Source organism: Homalodisca vitripennis, chromosome 3 (assembly GCF_021130785.1).
Source record: "Homalodisca vitripennis isolate AUS2020 chromosome 3, UT_GWSS_2.1, whole genome shotgun sequence".
Lineage (NCBI taxonomy): Eukaryota > Metazoa > Arthropoda > Insecta > Hemiptera > Cicadellidae > Homalodisca > Homalodisca vitripennis.
Window position 1 is genome coordinate 89,339,911 of NC_060209.1, and position 18,132 is coordinate 89,358,042.

General features: G+C 32.3%; 1 protein-coding gene across 1 annotated transcript; it reads right to left on the reverse strand.

The window, feature by feature from the left end:
* Positions 1-14,708: 14,708 nt before the first annotated feature.
* On the reverse strand, positions 14,709-15,617 carry LOC124358275. The gene has a single exon (XM_046810569.1). It carries the CDS (start codon positions 15,615-15,617, stop codon positions 14,709-14,711), a length of 909 nt encoding a protein of 302 aa, XP_046666525.1.
* Between the last annotated feature and the right edge of the window lie 2,515 nt (positions 15,618-18,132).

Sequence of the window (18,132 nt, forward strand, 5' to 3'; positions counted from 1 at the left end):
TATATATATATATATATATATATATATATATATATATATATAGATGTATCCAAATATTTATCATTGTCTAGTATCTTTCAATTAGATTGACATTAGCTTGTGGAATAAAACAAATTCAATGTTATCTTTGTATTATTAATGAGCAGTTAAAGTAAAATATGCTTTCCGTTGTGTACGAGTATACCTCTCTCGAGCACGACAAACACATTCGCGTTCGCCTTACGATTTAAAAAAGGGATATACAAAGTACCTTAAACTGCCGTTAACAAGCTTTCAGTAAAAGATTTCCCTCGGTTAGTTATGTTGGATAAATTAAATACAATAAACACCAAATTAAAGCAAATTATTGATTTTATCTACGAAAATAAAAGTCCTAGTCACTAAAAAATGTCTACGAAGCTATTTATCTCTTGTGTAGTATATTGACTACGTAATACATTTCTACATTAACAAATGCATTGTAATTAGAATATATCTTCTTTAATTTGTTATCGGAATAATTAGCTTAATCACTTTTGACAGTGTGTGGTTATCAATAAAAAAAGTTTATTTTAGTTTTTCGTACTTCCAAGTTTGAATATTCCTGTTTACATACGTGTGCGCTATATTTTGATCCATATTCTTAAGATAGCTTTAATATTTATAGTTTTTATTTCAAATACGTAGTTACCTAAATTAATTTAGTATAAATTTCAACACTTATATAAATCAAACAACATTTTTTCACTTATGGTATGTGTAACTGTTATGTTATATATCCTCTATATGAGTACATGTGATATGTAACGACCCTACCATTGCGTCAGAAACCAACAGCAATAATGTCAGCTAGATACAGCTCAAAGGAAATTAGGTCAGTGTACAGATTATTGATAGGGTTTATGCACCACAGTATAGAAGATGAGCTGCTCCCTGCAGCCCAGCGACGTGCTGTCACGTTAAATTATGAACCCATTACGCTTGAGCACGTTATTTGTGTTGTTAATCTCTGTACATTCGCTACGGTAATGTACAGAATTTTCCAAATTTATCTTTTTAATGTGATTAAGTTTGTTTGTATACTTCTTCAGTAACTCTGATAGTTCTGTAGAAAAGTATGTCGAGCTTTTCATACAAAAATATTTTTTTTAGAATTCACCTAAGAGAAAGTTTTAAAAAGTCGTACAAACATATTTAAACAGTCCCTCTTTTAGTTTGATGTAGTTTCGATGTATGATCGGACTCATAAAAACAACCTCTAAACCTCTAAAAGTGTAACTTTTATGAAAATTGCAAAGCAACAGATTATACAAATTCTATGGATGTCTATTATCCCTGATGTAATTTTATTTCATCAATCCTTGTTTATAGTAACCCAGTCACATTCAGATAAGATCGAAACCGATTTATGGATAGGATATCTGGCCCTTTTACCGATTTCGAGTTAAGATGAAATTTTTATTATTCGCTGAGATTACATGTGTGCATTGCATCTAATTTCATGTTCTACGCTGAAATATAATTAATTAACTAAGTTACTTAAGTTAATTTTCGCGTCAGTTTAAATCTCTGGATAATTCATAGACATGCAATTGACATTCACTTTATTGCACCTGAAACGTCCATATGTATACTTATATATAATGTTGCCACTTCCCAAAATTTCAACAGGAGGTGTGAATAGACCTGGTGGCATAACCTCGCGTATTGCAGAGGAAACGTAACTAGGCACCTTGGTGTAACCTGGGGGCGTGCGGAGGGAGGGAATTGCAGCTAGGTTCGGTGGCGTAACCAGGCTTATTTTTTTAGATACTGGCGTCCTAGTTATGTGGGACTTTTATCCAAATTAAACCACTCTGCTCCCACGTCCTTTCATGGCTGTACAGGACCTGGACCCGAGGTACACTGACTATAGATGAAGGTCTGAAAAATGACATTAACATAGGCAATTTAGGAGCAGTCGTTATCTGAAAGAAAGTTTATGAGTATAATTCAATTGCATCCAGTGTTTCACGGGTTCTCTCCGGTGGTGATAGTTTACGGAGGATCGTCCAGGATGGTGGTTGGGTGTCTCCTGTAGTAACTTTGTACACCGCTGCGATGGCCGCTACGTGTGGGTGTTCCTAAATTGTGCCGTCTTGAAGAACTTCCCTGCTGTCCTCTTGCAAATTCTTTAAGGGTTTTGGACTTCTGCAAAGACTTGCGAATTATCTTGTTACGATCAAACCAGGGATGTCTGGTGATGGATCGGAGAGGCTTGTTCTAGATTGTCTTTGGACTAGTTTGGCTACATATGCCCCACCAGTCTGTAGAAGCATACATTATGACGGATCTGGTAACCGCAAAGAAAATTGTGACGTTGACGCTCATAAACAGAGGCGAGCGACGATTTTTCTACGGTTATATAGAACTCGTGATTGTTTTCTCATCCTTGTCTTTTTGTTAGCGTGAGGACCAACATTTATTTTGGGAGTTAAGGATTACTCTGAGATATTTTACAAGCAGCTCGCGTCGGCTCAAAGCTCCTGCACAGAAATATGGCATCGTCCGCGTACAGAGATAACGTTACTGTGGGGACCAGTGGCATGTCATTGGTGTAAACAAGGTACACCACTGGTCCTAGTAGGCTGCCCTGAAGGACACCAGCCTTGATCGTTCTCTCCGTTGATAGTTTACCATCCATACAGATTTGGAATGTCCACCTTATGAGATACGAGCGGAGGAAGTGAACTATAGAAGGAGGAAGTGGTAATTCTACCAGCTTCTACAAAAGTCCCTCGTGCCAGACCCTGTAAAATGCTTTGCTGACGACTAAGAACACGGCAACAGAGCACAGGTTATAATTAACATTATCAACTAGCATATTTACTACTCGAACTAGTTGCTATGTCGTCGAATGATCACGCCTAATTCCAAATTGTTCTGACCAGATAAACCATCCAAGGTAGAAATATATTATGGATAGAAGTCTCTTGAATAGTTTGCAATTGTAGGTAGAAGTTAAATGGGGCGGAAGTTCTGTAGGACCTAACTGACTTTAGCCACCTTCCAGCTGGCCGAAAGTCATGAATTCATACAGCAGCATTAAATACAGTGAACAGACAAACAACAGTGATACAGGGTGCTGCTAAGAGGGCTCTAGCTGCAATATTATCTAATCCGGGAACTTACTGCGGTTTATAATTCTATATGGAGGCCTGTACATCTTTAGGAGTGACCTAGCTGTACGCGGTAGCTACGCCTGTGTCGTAAAATGCGGAGCTGTAGCTAGATCCGGTGGTGTATCTTGGTGGCGCACGGAAGGATTTGTAGCTAGGCTGAAACAAATTAAGTTCACATGCATTGGTTGTTATAGTTTTTTCTAATCGAGCAGTAAAATGACACTATATATATATATATATATATATATATATATATATATATATATATATATATACATTACATTATACTCTATATATATACATTAAATTGTATAAATGGCAATAGCCTTATTTAATTTCAATAAACATTGAATCACAAAAAGTACTTACTCCGCCGAGAGTCGAATCCGGATCTCTCACTTGCCGGGTGAATGTGCTACCATTACACCAGAGAGCGAGAGAGAATATATATATATATATATATATATATATATATATATATATATATTCTATGCATATTATATAAATTATATATATATATATATATATATTCTATGTATATTATATAAATTATATATAATATATTATATATATATTCAATGTATATTATATAAATTATATATACATATATATATATATATATATATATATTAATAGAATATATAAATATATATTCTAGATTATATATATATATAGATATATATTAATAGAATATATATATATATATATACGAGTATATAAAATCTTTCTAGAGGTATGTTAAAACGTACACTTTTTTTTCATAACATTGGCTCTCATAGAAGTGTTTAAATTAGAAAATTCTACGCCAAGTCATTATATAAAAATGTATTTAATGGGATATTTAGGCATCATGTGTTAATATCTTACATGATAAAATCTCTTATGTGTGTACTGACTTTCTTTACAAATATTTAAACTCCTGTTCCATTATCATCATAGTTACCCATAATACAAAAAGTAGTCACTAACGCCTATTCCTTGTTTAAAGTTTAGTTTTGACGATGGAAGGATTGCATGACCATGAGTTTTTACATGCACCATAACCTAACTGTGTCTGCAATATTTTAGAAATAAAGCTTAATTCGATTTTTAAAATCTACTAGTCATTTCGTTATCACAATATTGTGGGGGAAGAGAGACAGATTGGCAAAAAAACATACAGGCAGACGCGCGTACATACAAACAGGCAGATGGGAATCCAGTTTTTCCAGCCACAAGACTGATTTGCTAAACCTCCATCAATTAGCCCTATAAAAGTATTTGTTTCCACAATTTATTTGTTATATTGTGTACAACTTCCGTGAAATTTTACTTTTGATGGATAATGATTTATTTCAAATATTTTTCAACGAACAATACGAACTGTTACACAATGCGGGCTTTAACGCCTAATTACAAACACAAAGCCAACAGAGTGTCAGAGTGATCCGGGATTTGTCAGTAACGCGGCTAATGTGTATGGCGGATCACTCACACCTTTGTATCTACTCCAGCACGCCACTACGCTGCGCCGTGAGATGGTACTGTAATACGCGCTTAAGCTTAAGCCTACTACAAACATAAACAGATTGAAAACATGCATAAATAAAATGCATATATTATTAAAATGCACACAATTTATATTCAGTAAAAGATAGTTACAACAAAGACGGCTAGGGATCAATGTTTAAATTTGCCTCTATATTGAAACAATGAAAATTATTTTATCTGATAAAGCAACACATATTAGGTAAGAATAGCAAAATATCGTAATTTCAGGGGAAATAAATTTATATCTTACTCAGCTTAATTGATTACATGTGTTTAATTTTATGAAATTTTAGTATAAAAATACCTATTAGGTATTAAAAAATTACGAATTTTCCTTACCAATCGTCACAATTAATTGATTTAAATATTTAAAATCATATTTTTATATTCCATTTAATTAATGATATTTTATCTTCAAAATTATAAAAATCAAATCGTAAAAATTTAAGTTATTTATGTTTATTTTAATATACATATTGCCCAGACAAACTGACAGTTAAAGTAGCAGTTTTACTTGTTAGTGAATAGGCGAGTTTGGCCGAGAGTCAGTAGCGCTCAGGTTATGCCCAATCGCGTATCCTTATTAACGTTGGTTACGTCAATTAAAATGTAATGGTCGGTATTACCCTTCATTATACGTCACAATATAAATTTGCTAAACTGAGAACTGACAATCAATGAAACTAATGTATTAATAATACCGGATAAAGTGGCAGCGGAATAGTTACATGGGATATTGTAAATGTTTTCTTTAGTTTCAGCAGCTAACATTTAGAGAACGCATTGTGTACAACTGTGGCTTGACAATCAATAAAACTAATAACATTCAATTGCACGTTTTCAACAACAATCGTGAGGACATAATCACAAGCACTGGCGGTGTCCAAGTCCGGGTAAAGTAAAGCGGAATTGTTTCGTTTAATATTCGAAATGTATTCTTTAGTGTCACCGGTACACGATGAGAGAACGCTTTGAACATCACTGTTGTTGTTTGCTGGTTTAACTTCTGAGTATTTACATCTGACTTGTGTTTTGTTCTAATTATGCTGATTCTATTCGTACAATATGCTGTTTCTTATTTGGAATGCCATTAATTATTCCTCGTCATGTTATCTCTTGTTTGAATACTATACGAAAATGTATAACACCTTATGTGCTAGCATCTCACGGTACTAGACACGTTATCTAGACGTTCCTCATAGTTTACACGTGACTGTGGCACCGAAATGAACAATGAGTGCTTCGCGTTTGAAATCCCCGTGAAAATACAAGCATAGAGTATTTTTAAGATTTGCTTCCGCTAGTATATCTTTTAATATTAGTTCCATAAATATAAGATTTACCTTTGTTTATATTGCGAACTTAAATTTCAGAGTCGTAGAGTCGTTATAATCATTTGTATTTTAATACAATTTGAAAGAACTCGGGAAAATGTTTACGAAATCTTTCTAATATCGTAGTGTCTACAGTCACACGTAGAAAAATGTAATTTTTGGAGTGATTAAGTGTTCTTATCTGACACAACACTATGAGCAGATACATTTAATAATAAACAACAACGAAAGTTTATAAAATAGAAGCACTTACTGGCTGATTAAAGTAAGAGACAAATTTTAAAATACGACTTACAAACGGTTTGCTTTTGAGTTCTTTGAAAAAGCATTATTGAATTACTTTAAATCTTTTGCTTAACGGACGAAGAATTAGCGTATACAAAACATTCCTATTATTCATTTCACATTATTCATCACCCATTATTATTTAATCCATTTATTAAATAAAGAGAAATCCACCCAATTATATGGAAGTACACCAGTTGATTGTGAAACGTCTAGACGTTTATAGAATTTGATTTCCCTAGTGTCCTTTGATTCATTCCATTACACTGATAATAATCGTGATTGAGAAACCAATCTACTCCATTGACTTACAGTAGAAGAGAGTCTTTGTCCACAACATCTTCAATTAATAGCAATGAAAATCATAAATTAACCGGGCTATAACTATATACTAGTAAATTACAGACAATTTATTATGCCACTCATTACATGAAAAATCTAGACTACTGTTAGTAGTAATTAACTACAACGTTCCTTATTAGGCGTTGATCATTTAAAACATTATTTATTCTGTAACGATATGGTTAAAAATAGAATTCATTAGTTCTATAATACTGAACATTACAAACTAAGTAGTATTCATGTATAGATAATCCTAAGACGCTTTGGAATGACCTATGTGTATATTACATATGGTATCTCAGTATCAGGAGTCAATGTAATTTGTAGTTATACGGTTACAGTACTCTGATAGGGTGTCTAATAAGGGATCAGGTCACCTAGACCTGATTCACTGCTGATTTTATGAAGCTTTATTATCAGTATTAGTGATTATTATCAGCTTTAGTGTCAGAGGATCTGATATTGTAGCTGAGAGAGTTGATGTATTAAATAACTCTGGGGTGATAAGTGTGATGATGTGATGTAACCTATGGTGTATAGTATCTCAGTATCAGGAGATAAGGAAACATTTAGCTACACGATTACAGTAATCTGATATGATGTCTAATGAGGTATCAGGTCACCTAGTCCTGACACACTGCTGAAGCTTCATTATCAGCATTATGTCAGAGAATCTGATATTGTACGTGAAAGAGTTGAATTATTAAATAACTCTTGGGTAATAAGTGTGCTGTTATGATATAAACTATAGTATACAGTATCTCAGTATCAGGAACTAAGGGGATACTACAGTATCACAACATGTAGCTACACGACTACAATAGCATGATATAATGTCTAACGAGGGTTCAGGTCATCTAGTCCTGACACCCTGCTGTTTACTTGAATCCTTATTATCGACATAATATATGAGAGTCTAATAAGAGGTAAGTAGGTAACATAGCTGTTTACTAAGTAACTTTTGGGTAATAAGTATGCTTTTAAAATCAGTAAGTTTACACAAATCATCACACAGATTCGTAGCCTACTTCATACAACGGTTTAACAGTGTTTTTATAAGATTATTTGTTGGGTTTGGTATTTTGCTGACATAAATAAAATTATGAAGATCAAAACGTTAAAATAATGTTCATCACTGTGGGACCTTGTATAGTTTTTCAGAGTTTATGTTGGAAATCTCACTGAGGCTAGAACTTGGACCAGTCAATAAACCTAATACACTGTCACACACACCAATTTCAGTTGCTATGTCTGGCCGTCAGTTGACACTAAAATAATGTTTTTAATACGACTTCAGTGTTCAATTTTTATTTGATCTGTCTAAAAGGTATAACATTCACCATGATTTATTGTTTTATCATTTTGTATGACTGCTGAAGTTTCAAAGTTCAAGAACACATGTTGTGCGTCCACAGTTAAAAATTTACTCTATATATTTAATTTTTATTTATAACATATTTGAAAGTTTTAACACTATCCATAAAGCACATATTGTTAATACCAAAAATAAAATTAATAACAAATAACATTAAAGATATTTCAAAGACGATATATGCATTACTATAATAAGTAAAAATTGCCACTCAGTTTATTTAACTAATTTAATAACAATTATACACAGTAATATATCATATTTATAGTAGTTTTTATGTTTAAATAGAATTATCATAAGAATTTTAAGTTCAGCTCCAGCTCACCTTCCACTTCGTGAATTGTCTAAAGTCTACCGCTGTGACAGATTTGACTCCTGGAATCTGGAATCGACATCCATCTGAAGAGATCCAAAAAGTCGGTGACGAAGAAGCTCAAAACGGACTCTCTACATCGTTTCGACATCAGAGACACCTGGACTACACACAAATGTATTCAAGATGAAGTGGAGTTCTCACTGTCTCATCAGTACACAATTGAGCGCACTACGATGTTTCTGAGACGATCTCAAATCACTGTGGAGCAACCGAGTTTTCTACACATAACGTACAGCAATGGTGGGAAGGGTTGATTCAATAAGATTGTTAAGTTCACCTTCTGGATTCACATTTGACTCCTGGAATCTTATGTTCTGCATACATAACAAAAGTATTTATCATTGTATTAACATATTTTATATTTTATGCCAAATTGAATTAAACACTAATCTCTAATTAGTCTTGAAAGTAATGTAATATGTTTACATCATATCAACATAATGCTACAAGCAAGATTTAAGACTATCCGACAACTAAATCTGAATGTTACACATCCGCTAAGAGTCCTGCAATGCTGTACAGTTAACCAAGACTGTAGGCACAGAGCCAACACCATGTGTACAACAATATGGCAGTAATGTTGTGAAACATTTCTATCAAACACTGAAAAATACATTTTAAATATACAAATTTTTTAATATATAAAAAATATTGTATAACTCCTGTGAAGTAGGCTGCATTATGTCTTATACATAGTAATTTTATTATTACACTGCCATAACTGTTTTTTTTTCAGTTAGTTACTCATCCGGTCCACGTCGGTCACTTTGCACTAGTTGCGATACTTAGTAGTCTCATTATTAGAAACCCTGTTTTATGCGACAAGCTGCAAATTTTTCCCTTAGTTTACTGTTTTATCTTCTCTTTATCACCTTCACTACGGCTCTATTCTGAGTGAAGTGGTATAAAACCACAGGAAGCATACTATGGCATCTGGCTCAGTAAATATGTTAAATTTACAGCTTTAGTTTATTACTTGGAGATCCCATTCAATTTATGGATCTTAATTATCATACGCTTTTCATACAAAACAACATCTTAGATAACAGAAGAACTCATCTGAATTAGACATGTGAAATTTATTTAAACCAACGAAGGTCCTAATATGAATGGATCCCAAAGAATTACTATCTTGATCACGGTAATGTTCCTTATTTAGTACTCTATTCCACTAACAGTTTTGATAAGACATTTCTTATAATTCAAGGACTTTCGTATCACCTTAGTCGGTAAATAGCACAAAACTTGGGCGCTGTGGTTTCTCCAACAATGGTTGGAGCTCTAGTTGTAAGTCAGTTGGTTGATAAGGATAAGCCTAATGAAAGTTTCGATCTAGGTGTTATTGCCATCCAGGAAGCGAGTAAAGTGCTGGAGCTATTAAGTTTATACGCTGCGGAAGTGTCGACATATTAATAACAGTATTAAGGCCAACTTAGTATCATATGTTAGAATATTATTCAGGAAATAATATCATCTCCTAATTCATGCGTACAGATCTGGTGGTAGTTATTTAATAATATATAATTCCCTTCCAGCTCTTTTGAATAGCCGGAATAGCTTTGCCTACGGTGATTAAGTTCGTTTTTTTGCAACGGGTTGAGCTGGGCGTTTATCAGTAGTCGTGGTTTGTTGCAGGCAAACAGGATGTGTGTCTTCTGTTAAAATAGAATAATGAATTTTAAAGTTTTATTTCATTAAAGACTTCTTTTTAAAATGATCTCAGTTATAATTTCCAATTACAGTTATAAAAGCTAAAGAGTACGTTTTGGGTATTTATGACATATGTCATTGTTTGTAATGTATAGTTATTATTTATTATTCTTGAGATGTTTTTTAAACTATTTTGTATTTGGAATGAATAGAAATTTTTATCGTTACACGCAAAAGTGGTCTTTTAAGGTGCAAAATCGTGTTTAAGTGAAATATAATTAAACTCCTTATGTAATTAGTTTTATTAACTGTGATAATTTAACGTGATAATTTGAAAAAACTTGTACATATTAAAACGCTGTTTTAGCCTGCTTCTACTACAACAACAAATATTGAAGTTGGCGTACTGAATAAAATTGAATTTATTAAGTTATTTTTAAATATTTGTTTAAGGCAACAAAAACAATTATTTCATGAAATTTTTGTACTTGAAAATATAAAAAAAACACTGTTATTTGTGGAGTATGATAGAAAAGGTTGTTTTACTAATATTTATCAAGTCAAGGTTCCGTCCAAGAAAAAACTATGTAATCCTAACTTAGTCAAAAACTTAGGAGATTAATTATACATTTATTTAGTACAATTATCCTAGAATACGAATATCTGATAAAATTTGGTTCTCATAACTCGGCTACTACAATAATCATTACTTATGTGTTCAATGACTGCTCTATGTACAGTATAAGGTGAGCCGAGATAATCAGAGCTGCAAGTACTGCTTGGGGCCTTCGTATATTTACAGACCATAGGTGAGAGACGCGATTGATAATGTGATTGATTGGTACTCATTAGGGGTATTATTGGTACCAACAATTTTTATCCTAACACTACTTTTATTTTCTATTGATATTCTACCTCAGTTTTTGGTTACACTATGACGTTATAAAAATGTGGGGTTTATCCACCCTCCTATCTATCCTTTTTCTGATGATCATACAGTATGAGTGAAATTAATTCTGTGCTATACATGGTGTTGTAGACCAAAGTTATACAAGATGAAAGGTATGAATTAGAATCATCACATAAACTGAAAATTAATTACATACGATATGTAAAAATGTAATTCATTGGTATCCATTAGGGGTACAAAATGTTATTCTATTACTACTTTTCTTCTCAAACGATATGAATATGAATAAATGAATAAATGAATTTATTTCCCATATAGAAATTCCACAATACAATTATTTGAACCATTGAGAAAAAAAAAAAAACTGGCCAATTTTACAAGTAGTTTGGCCAATTACAAACATATATAAATTCCAATTCCTTAATCAGCAACCAGTCTATGATTAATTAACTGATTAGTTAGTTAATCTAAACTAAATCTAAACTAAATTATCTAAAATAAACTAATTAGAGTCTAGCATTATGCTTATTACAAGTTGTATGCCCGCTGTAGCATCTGTGGGCAGAGATATTCATTTAAAACATGCTTGAAAACCACTACTCTAGCACGTTGGTGAAACACCTTACATCCTTCTGACCATAAAGCCAAGCGACTGTCTTTTTACAAAAGTACTTCATATTGGTTGAGTTCTTTATTTGAAACGGAAGTTGGTTGAAAAAATTTAGGGCCTAGGTATTGAATGGAATGACGGAAAATAGATCTGTTGACTTTTGGTAGTTTAAACGATTTATTTACGAAGCTTCTCGTACTGTAAATATGGTCATTTGGTATAATACTTTCTCTATTTCCGCTCCTAACAAAAAACAGTCTCAGGACCTTAAATATAAAGAGATGTTGAACAGGTAGGATTTGTAGCTCTTGAAATAAAGGGAACGAGCTTGTTCGTTTAGATTTTTTAAGAATTATTCGAAGAAAAAAATTTTGAGTTGTTCTTATCTTATCTATTAAAGTTTTGTAAGTACCCCCCCAGCAAGGTAGAGCGTACTGTATTTTTGAATTGATTAATGCAAAATAAAGGGTTCTTAAAAGATTAGAATTACAAAAATTTCTTAAAAAATAAAATTTTCTTATTTGTGATCTTAATTTTGAGTGCAAGTCTAAAATGTGCGGTTCAAAGGTAAGTTTCTCATCAAGCAAAAGACCCAAATATTTTATTGATTTCACTTTTTTCAAAGGTTGACAGCTACATAATTGAAAATTGCAGTTTAGTGAATGGAAAATTAAAGGAGAAGGAAAGTCAAAACCAAAAAAACCAAAATTTACAAAATTTGTTTTACTGACATTCACTTGCATTTTATTTATTAAACACCATTTTCTTAATAGTAGGAGATCAGAGTTAATTGAATTAGTAAGAAGGCCAGAATCTTTTCCAGTGTAGAATAGAGCTATATCGTCTGCAAAAGCATTTATATTTCCTTTAAAATTAATATCTAATAAGTCATTTATAAAAATTAAGAAAAGAGTGGCAGAGGTCGTTGACCCTTGCGGGACACCTGTTTGAACTATGAGTGGATCACTAAAGTTATTATTTATCTTTACCTGCTGTCTTCTTCCGGTAATAAAACTGTGGAACCAATTCAGAGCTATTCCTCTGATACCAGCAGCCTCTAATTTGTTTAAAAGAATCTCATGATCTACCATGTCAAAAGCTTTTCTGAAATCGACAAATAAGCCCGTTGTTTTTTGTTTTGAATTTAAGCCATTAAAAATTAGTTCAGTTACATTTATTAAAGCACTTTCTGTCGATCTGCCCTTAATAAAACCAAATTGTTTGTCACTAAAAAATTGTGATATATTAAGAAATTTGGTTAACCTTATCAACATAATTTTCTCAATTAATTTAGAAAAAACAGAAAGAAGACTAATAGGTCTTAGATCGTCTAGTTTATAAGAATTTGGTTTTTTTAAAATAGGTACTATTGAACTTAGTTTTAAACTTTCTGGGAAAATACCACTAGAAAAACTGTTATTAATGATATAAACCAAAACTGGCGCAATTTCTTTTATTATATTTTTCAACAGACAAACGTTAATTTTGTCATAGCCAGTGGATTTTTTGTTTTTTAGACTATGAACAACAGCTGTTACTTCATCCACGGTGGTAGGAGTTATAAAGAAGGAATTACGTATGACACGGGTAGGGAATGTTTCATTAGAGGGTGCTGAACCTTGTTGGACTGACTGTACTGAGATAAGATGCCTATTGATTACCTGGGCAATAGAGAGCGGCTCCGTTATCAATGTCGCGTTATCAAGCTCAATTCGGTCGACGCATTTATCTTTGTTGCCTCCAGTTAAGCTATTGATTATTTTCCATTGTTGTGAAATGTCTCCTTTACAGTTTTCTAACATATTTGAATAATAATTATTTTTTACAAAATCAATTTCAGATTTTAAGTTTGTGGAGAATGTTTTAAAATAGTTAATAAATTCTGTATCATACGGTCTTCTTTTCGAGATTTTAAAAAGTTTTTTTCGTTTTCCAAATTTTTTAAGTAGTTTTGATGTAATCCACGGGCTCAGCAACTTGGCTTTCCTCAGTTTACAGTCTAAAGAAACTATCCTGTTACTATTAATTATAATATTATCTAGAATTTTATAAAACCTATCATAACATAAATTGACATCGTTTTCAAAGTACACTTCACTCCAATCAATGTTTCTTAATTCAATCTTAACCTTATTATAGTCTATTTTATACTTAAATGCATTAACAACACTATTATCAATAGTCTCTATTGTCTGCTTACTAAATTTAAGTCCCAAAACACAGTGGTCGGTAATACCTAACTCAAATACATCACTATAGAATGTATTTATATATCTATTTCTAACAAAGATATGATCAATACTGGTTCGTGAATTATCAGTAATTCTAGTAGGTTTATTTATCAAGGAAACAAAACCATTACTATTTAAAATATCCTTGTAAGAATACGTTACTGTGTTTTCCTCTAGTAAGTTAATATTTATATCACCAATATAAATAACGTTATTTCTTAATTCAGTGACAAGTTGAGTAAGTTCAAGCAAAAAGGAGTTCTCATGTACATTTTGTAATCTATATAAGCAGACTAATTTAAAAAACATATTATTTAATTTGACTTCAAGTAAAAGGGCATCGGCAGAAGTCATATTATTTGATAACAAGATTTCTTTGCAGTCTATTGATTCATCAACAAAACACACAACACCACCTGCTCTATAATTGTTATTGCAATTAGCATAAGTACTGTAACCAGGTAGTGCATAAAGATGTAATTCATCACTACTAATCCAAATCTCACTTAGCACAATAAAGTGTATTTTTTGTTTGATACTACTTAATTCAACAACAAATGCATTAAAATTCTTCCTCAAACTCCTGATATTAGTATAAATTAAGTTATATTTATTCAATGTACTTCCATGATCAAAAAATACTTGTAATTCAGTACCTTCGCTATTCATGTGTTCATTCATTTTTAAAGCTTAACTCATGTGAAATAACCATTTATAGTAATAAATAAGTAACATAGAAATAAATAACAATATATAAATAATGAATTAGAATAAAAAACCAGTATAAATTAGCAACAATCAACAGATAACTATGAATGAAAACAATCAACAATAACAATAACTAACGACAACAATAGAGCTCTGAAATAACAACAACAAAACTTAATAATAATAATTAATTGTATAATATATACTGTGACTTACATGTTTATTTAAGCTTGTTTAGTTCATCGTACGAGTCCACCTTGATACAGCGGTCCCCCCGACATTTCCTGACAAAAAACTTCCCCTCCTTACACCAAGCGTATTGGTACCCTATTTCTCTGCACTTAACTTTCAACTTAGAGAGAAAAATTTTGTTATCAGGAGTCAGGTGCTCGTTGACGTAGACGATCTTATCCGGGAAGGCGGAATTTATCTGTCGAGCAGTTAACCCTTTCTTGTCCTTATACTTGCTTAGTACTGTGTCCCGGATGAACCGTCTGGAGAACTGGACGATGAGGGGCGGTGGGCGGTCCTTTCCGAAGGACGGTACTCGGTGGGCCGTCGAGATGTCGCTCTCCTGGATCTCCACTCCCAAGGCAGCACCAACGTCTCTCACCAGGCCGACCACATCCTCCCTAGGAGTCTCAGGAATACCGTTGACTTCCACATTGTTCTTCCTAGAGTACTGTTCAAGTGCTCTAACTCTGTTCTTGAGAGAAGTCACCTCGGTATTAAGGGTGCTGTTCATAGCTGTTAGGCGCTCGTTTTCTTTCTTAACCAGTGCTAATTCTTCTTTAATAGTTTTCATTAGGTTCGTAGACTCGTCCATTTTATTAGACATGAACTTTACAGATTCAGCTAGGGTATTTATCTCATTTCTTGTAGTTTTCATTTCTTCAATCATCTGCATTTTAAAATCTTGGAGAGCACTGATGAGGTCGTTATTAGAAAATGTAGCCTTTCGACAAGTTTTACATCTCCAGTCTTTAAATGAACGAGTCTTTGTTCCCACGACGTCATCTTGGATGCACTTAGAATGAAAATACTTTTCACAACTTCCAGCGCACTTCACCCTCTGATCTCTTTCGACATCATTACAGTCTATACCACAGATGCCACAGACAGACGACATATTAAAAACAAATACCAAATATATTCATTAACACAACAGCGAACAGTTTAGGTTAAACACAGTCAGTACGGCACTACGAGTAGAAACACGCAAGGCACACAGTAGGTCAGAGCGTCTTATATTTCTCCTCCGTTTTTTTTGTTACCCTTATGATGTTATAAAAATGTGGGTTTTATCCCCTCCTATATATTCATCTTTCATGATCGTATGAGTAAAATTAACCCTGTATTATACTGGATGTTTTCTATTCATCCCATTCCCATATTTAGGTTAATGTTACTATTTTACTATGTTGAATTTATTATTTAACGTAAAAATGCCTTTCGTACAATACCCCACAAAACAGGTTTGTTAGAAATTATTGATACAATACACTGCAAAACATTTAGAAAAATTACAATTTAAATTATCAAAATAATGTTAAATGCAAAGCTAGGCTTATACCTTAAATTCAAGATATTATAAAACTGAATGTTTTTTTTGTATTTAACATTTTCAATTGGTGGCTAAAAATCTGTTTCTGTTTCCTTACAAAAATTAAAATACGTATAAACTGTATAATGTTTTGAATTACTGACAAATAATACAACTTTTATGGCTGTATAAGTTTTAATAATTCTTTGTAAAAAGAAATCCTTCTCCTAATATTTATACGTTGAGTATACCATTCATCCAAATTAATATAAAAATAATTTGAAGGAAAAATACTGCGTTATAAATAATAACGTTATTAGAATTTAAATTCTCATATATATATATATATATATATATATATATATATATATATATATATATATATATATAAAATGGACAGTATTATATTTGTTATTATAAAGCTCACAGCCCGTTTGTGAAAGGATTTAACACATTGCTTGTCACCCCGTGGGAGCAGCAACAAAACGTGACAACCCGCTGGCAAGTTTTTTATTCAGTGCTCTCTCGGTAAAGTTGCATATTATCCATATTTTCATCACAAAAATGCTGATATTATTCGCTGTTTGCAGTTTATCTAGGCAGTGTCCACTATTGATTTTTGTAAATTAATTACATTACATGGTTTTCACAATATTATTAGTTTTCACACTAAATTAACGTAAATAAATTAATATTTTACTTGAAATATTCCTATTTATTTTTCATCATATGGGTTTCGAGTATTGGATGAGAGTAATGTGTGAATAGGGTGCAGTGTTGGTACATACTAGCTAATACCGACTGTTTCTTATAAACTGAGAATTCTACGAGAGTTTTACAATTTTCTGTTTTCAACCAATAGCAAATTCGGTCTTAGCCATACAGTAAAAGTTTCTAAAATCTCTTCCTTATCCAAAAATGGACCTAGTAAAATATGAACATGAAATCGAATAGACAATGGACATGACCCAATGTCAGATAATACAAGATTGAATTTTAATGCATCCTAGCCTTAAACTATCCAAAGATAATTGAAAAACTCTGAATTATTGGAAGTTGTTGTAACAATTCTATATAAGCAAAGTGAGAACATTACTCACCTGTGTAGTTCTTACCAGTAAGCACATAGTGACAACTGATCATTATATAACTAGGATATGCAAAAGGAGAGAATGTATAAATATTAACAAAGGATATCTGAAGGTGGAATTTCAACCGTAATTTACCTGGAAATGTTTTTCCTAAAACATGGCTTATTTTTTCCCAAAAGTTTCGTCCTTTAATTAAATTTGTAGCACCCATATAAGACCTCAGGGGTCGTAACTACTATAGCGTCCACATTATGGTTCACAACACTGCTGTTATTTGTGTGGAACCAAGAAATCAAACCTTTTGTGCAAAAAACTGTAGTTTTACCAAATTCATTAAATTGATTTTATTATTAATGTGTATGTCTAAAAATGGTTAAATGTAAAAAAAATTTCATTGAGATATTATACTATTTTATATAATTTTTATTTTAACAGAGATTTGACTGACTAGTTTGTAAATAGCCTTTCGTCACGTATAACAACTACTAATAATTGAATAATAAGCTAAAATGAAATAATGTTTGGCCCATTAGTTGTCTTTACGTATAGTATATCTCAAAAGTACATAGATGATCCAGGAGATAATAAAATTTACACAAAACCGCGGTATCGTTTATGGTCTGGAACCGTGCCATCGCTTCTCAAAGTACTTGTTAATACACTGACATTCTTCTTTAAAATTATGTCGTTTATTCTGGGAAAATTTATGACATGACATAGTTTCCTACAGTAGATAACTGCAGAAAACCTTTTAATATAAATTCCTTCAACTAACTCTGAATGTAAAATATCAGTAATTAATCTAACATATCGTAAAACAAATTCTTTCGATTAGCTTCGATACATTTAGAGAAGAGCTGGAGTGTACGTAATCTTTAAAACAACTATATTAAGCGTAGTAAACAAACTACATTACTACCTAGACCGGAGTGTGACGTATTTATTTTATAGGAATTATTGTAGTTTGTCTATGACTTACGTTCGCACTAGAAGTCGAATTATGACTTAAG

Bases quoted from the DNA above. Each gene is read 5' to 3' on its own strand.
- LOC124358275 (XM_046810569.1), bottom strand. From the start codon at position 15,617: ATGTCGTCTGTCTGTGGCATCTGTGGTATAGACTGTAATGATGTCGAA.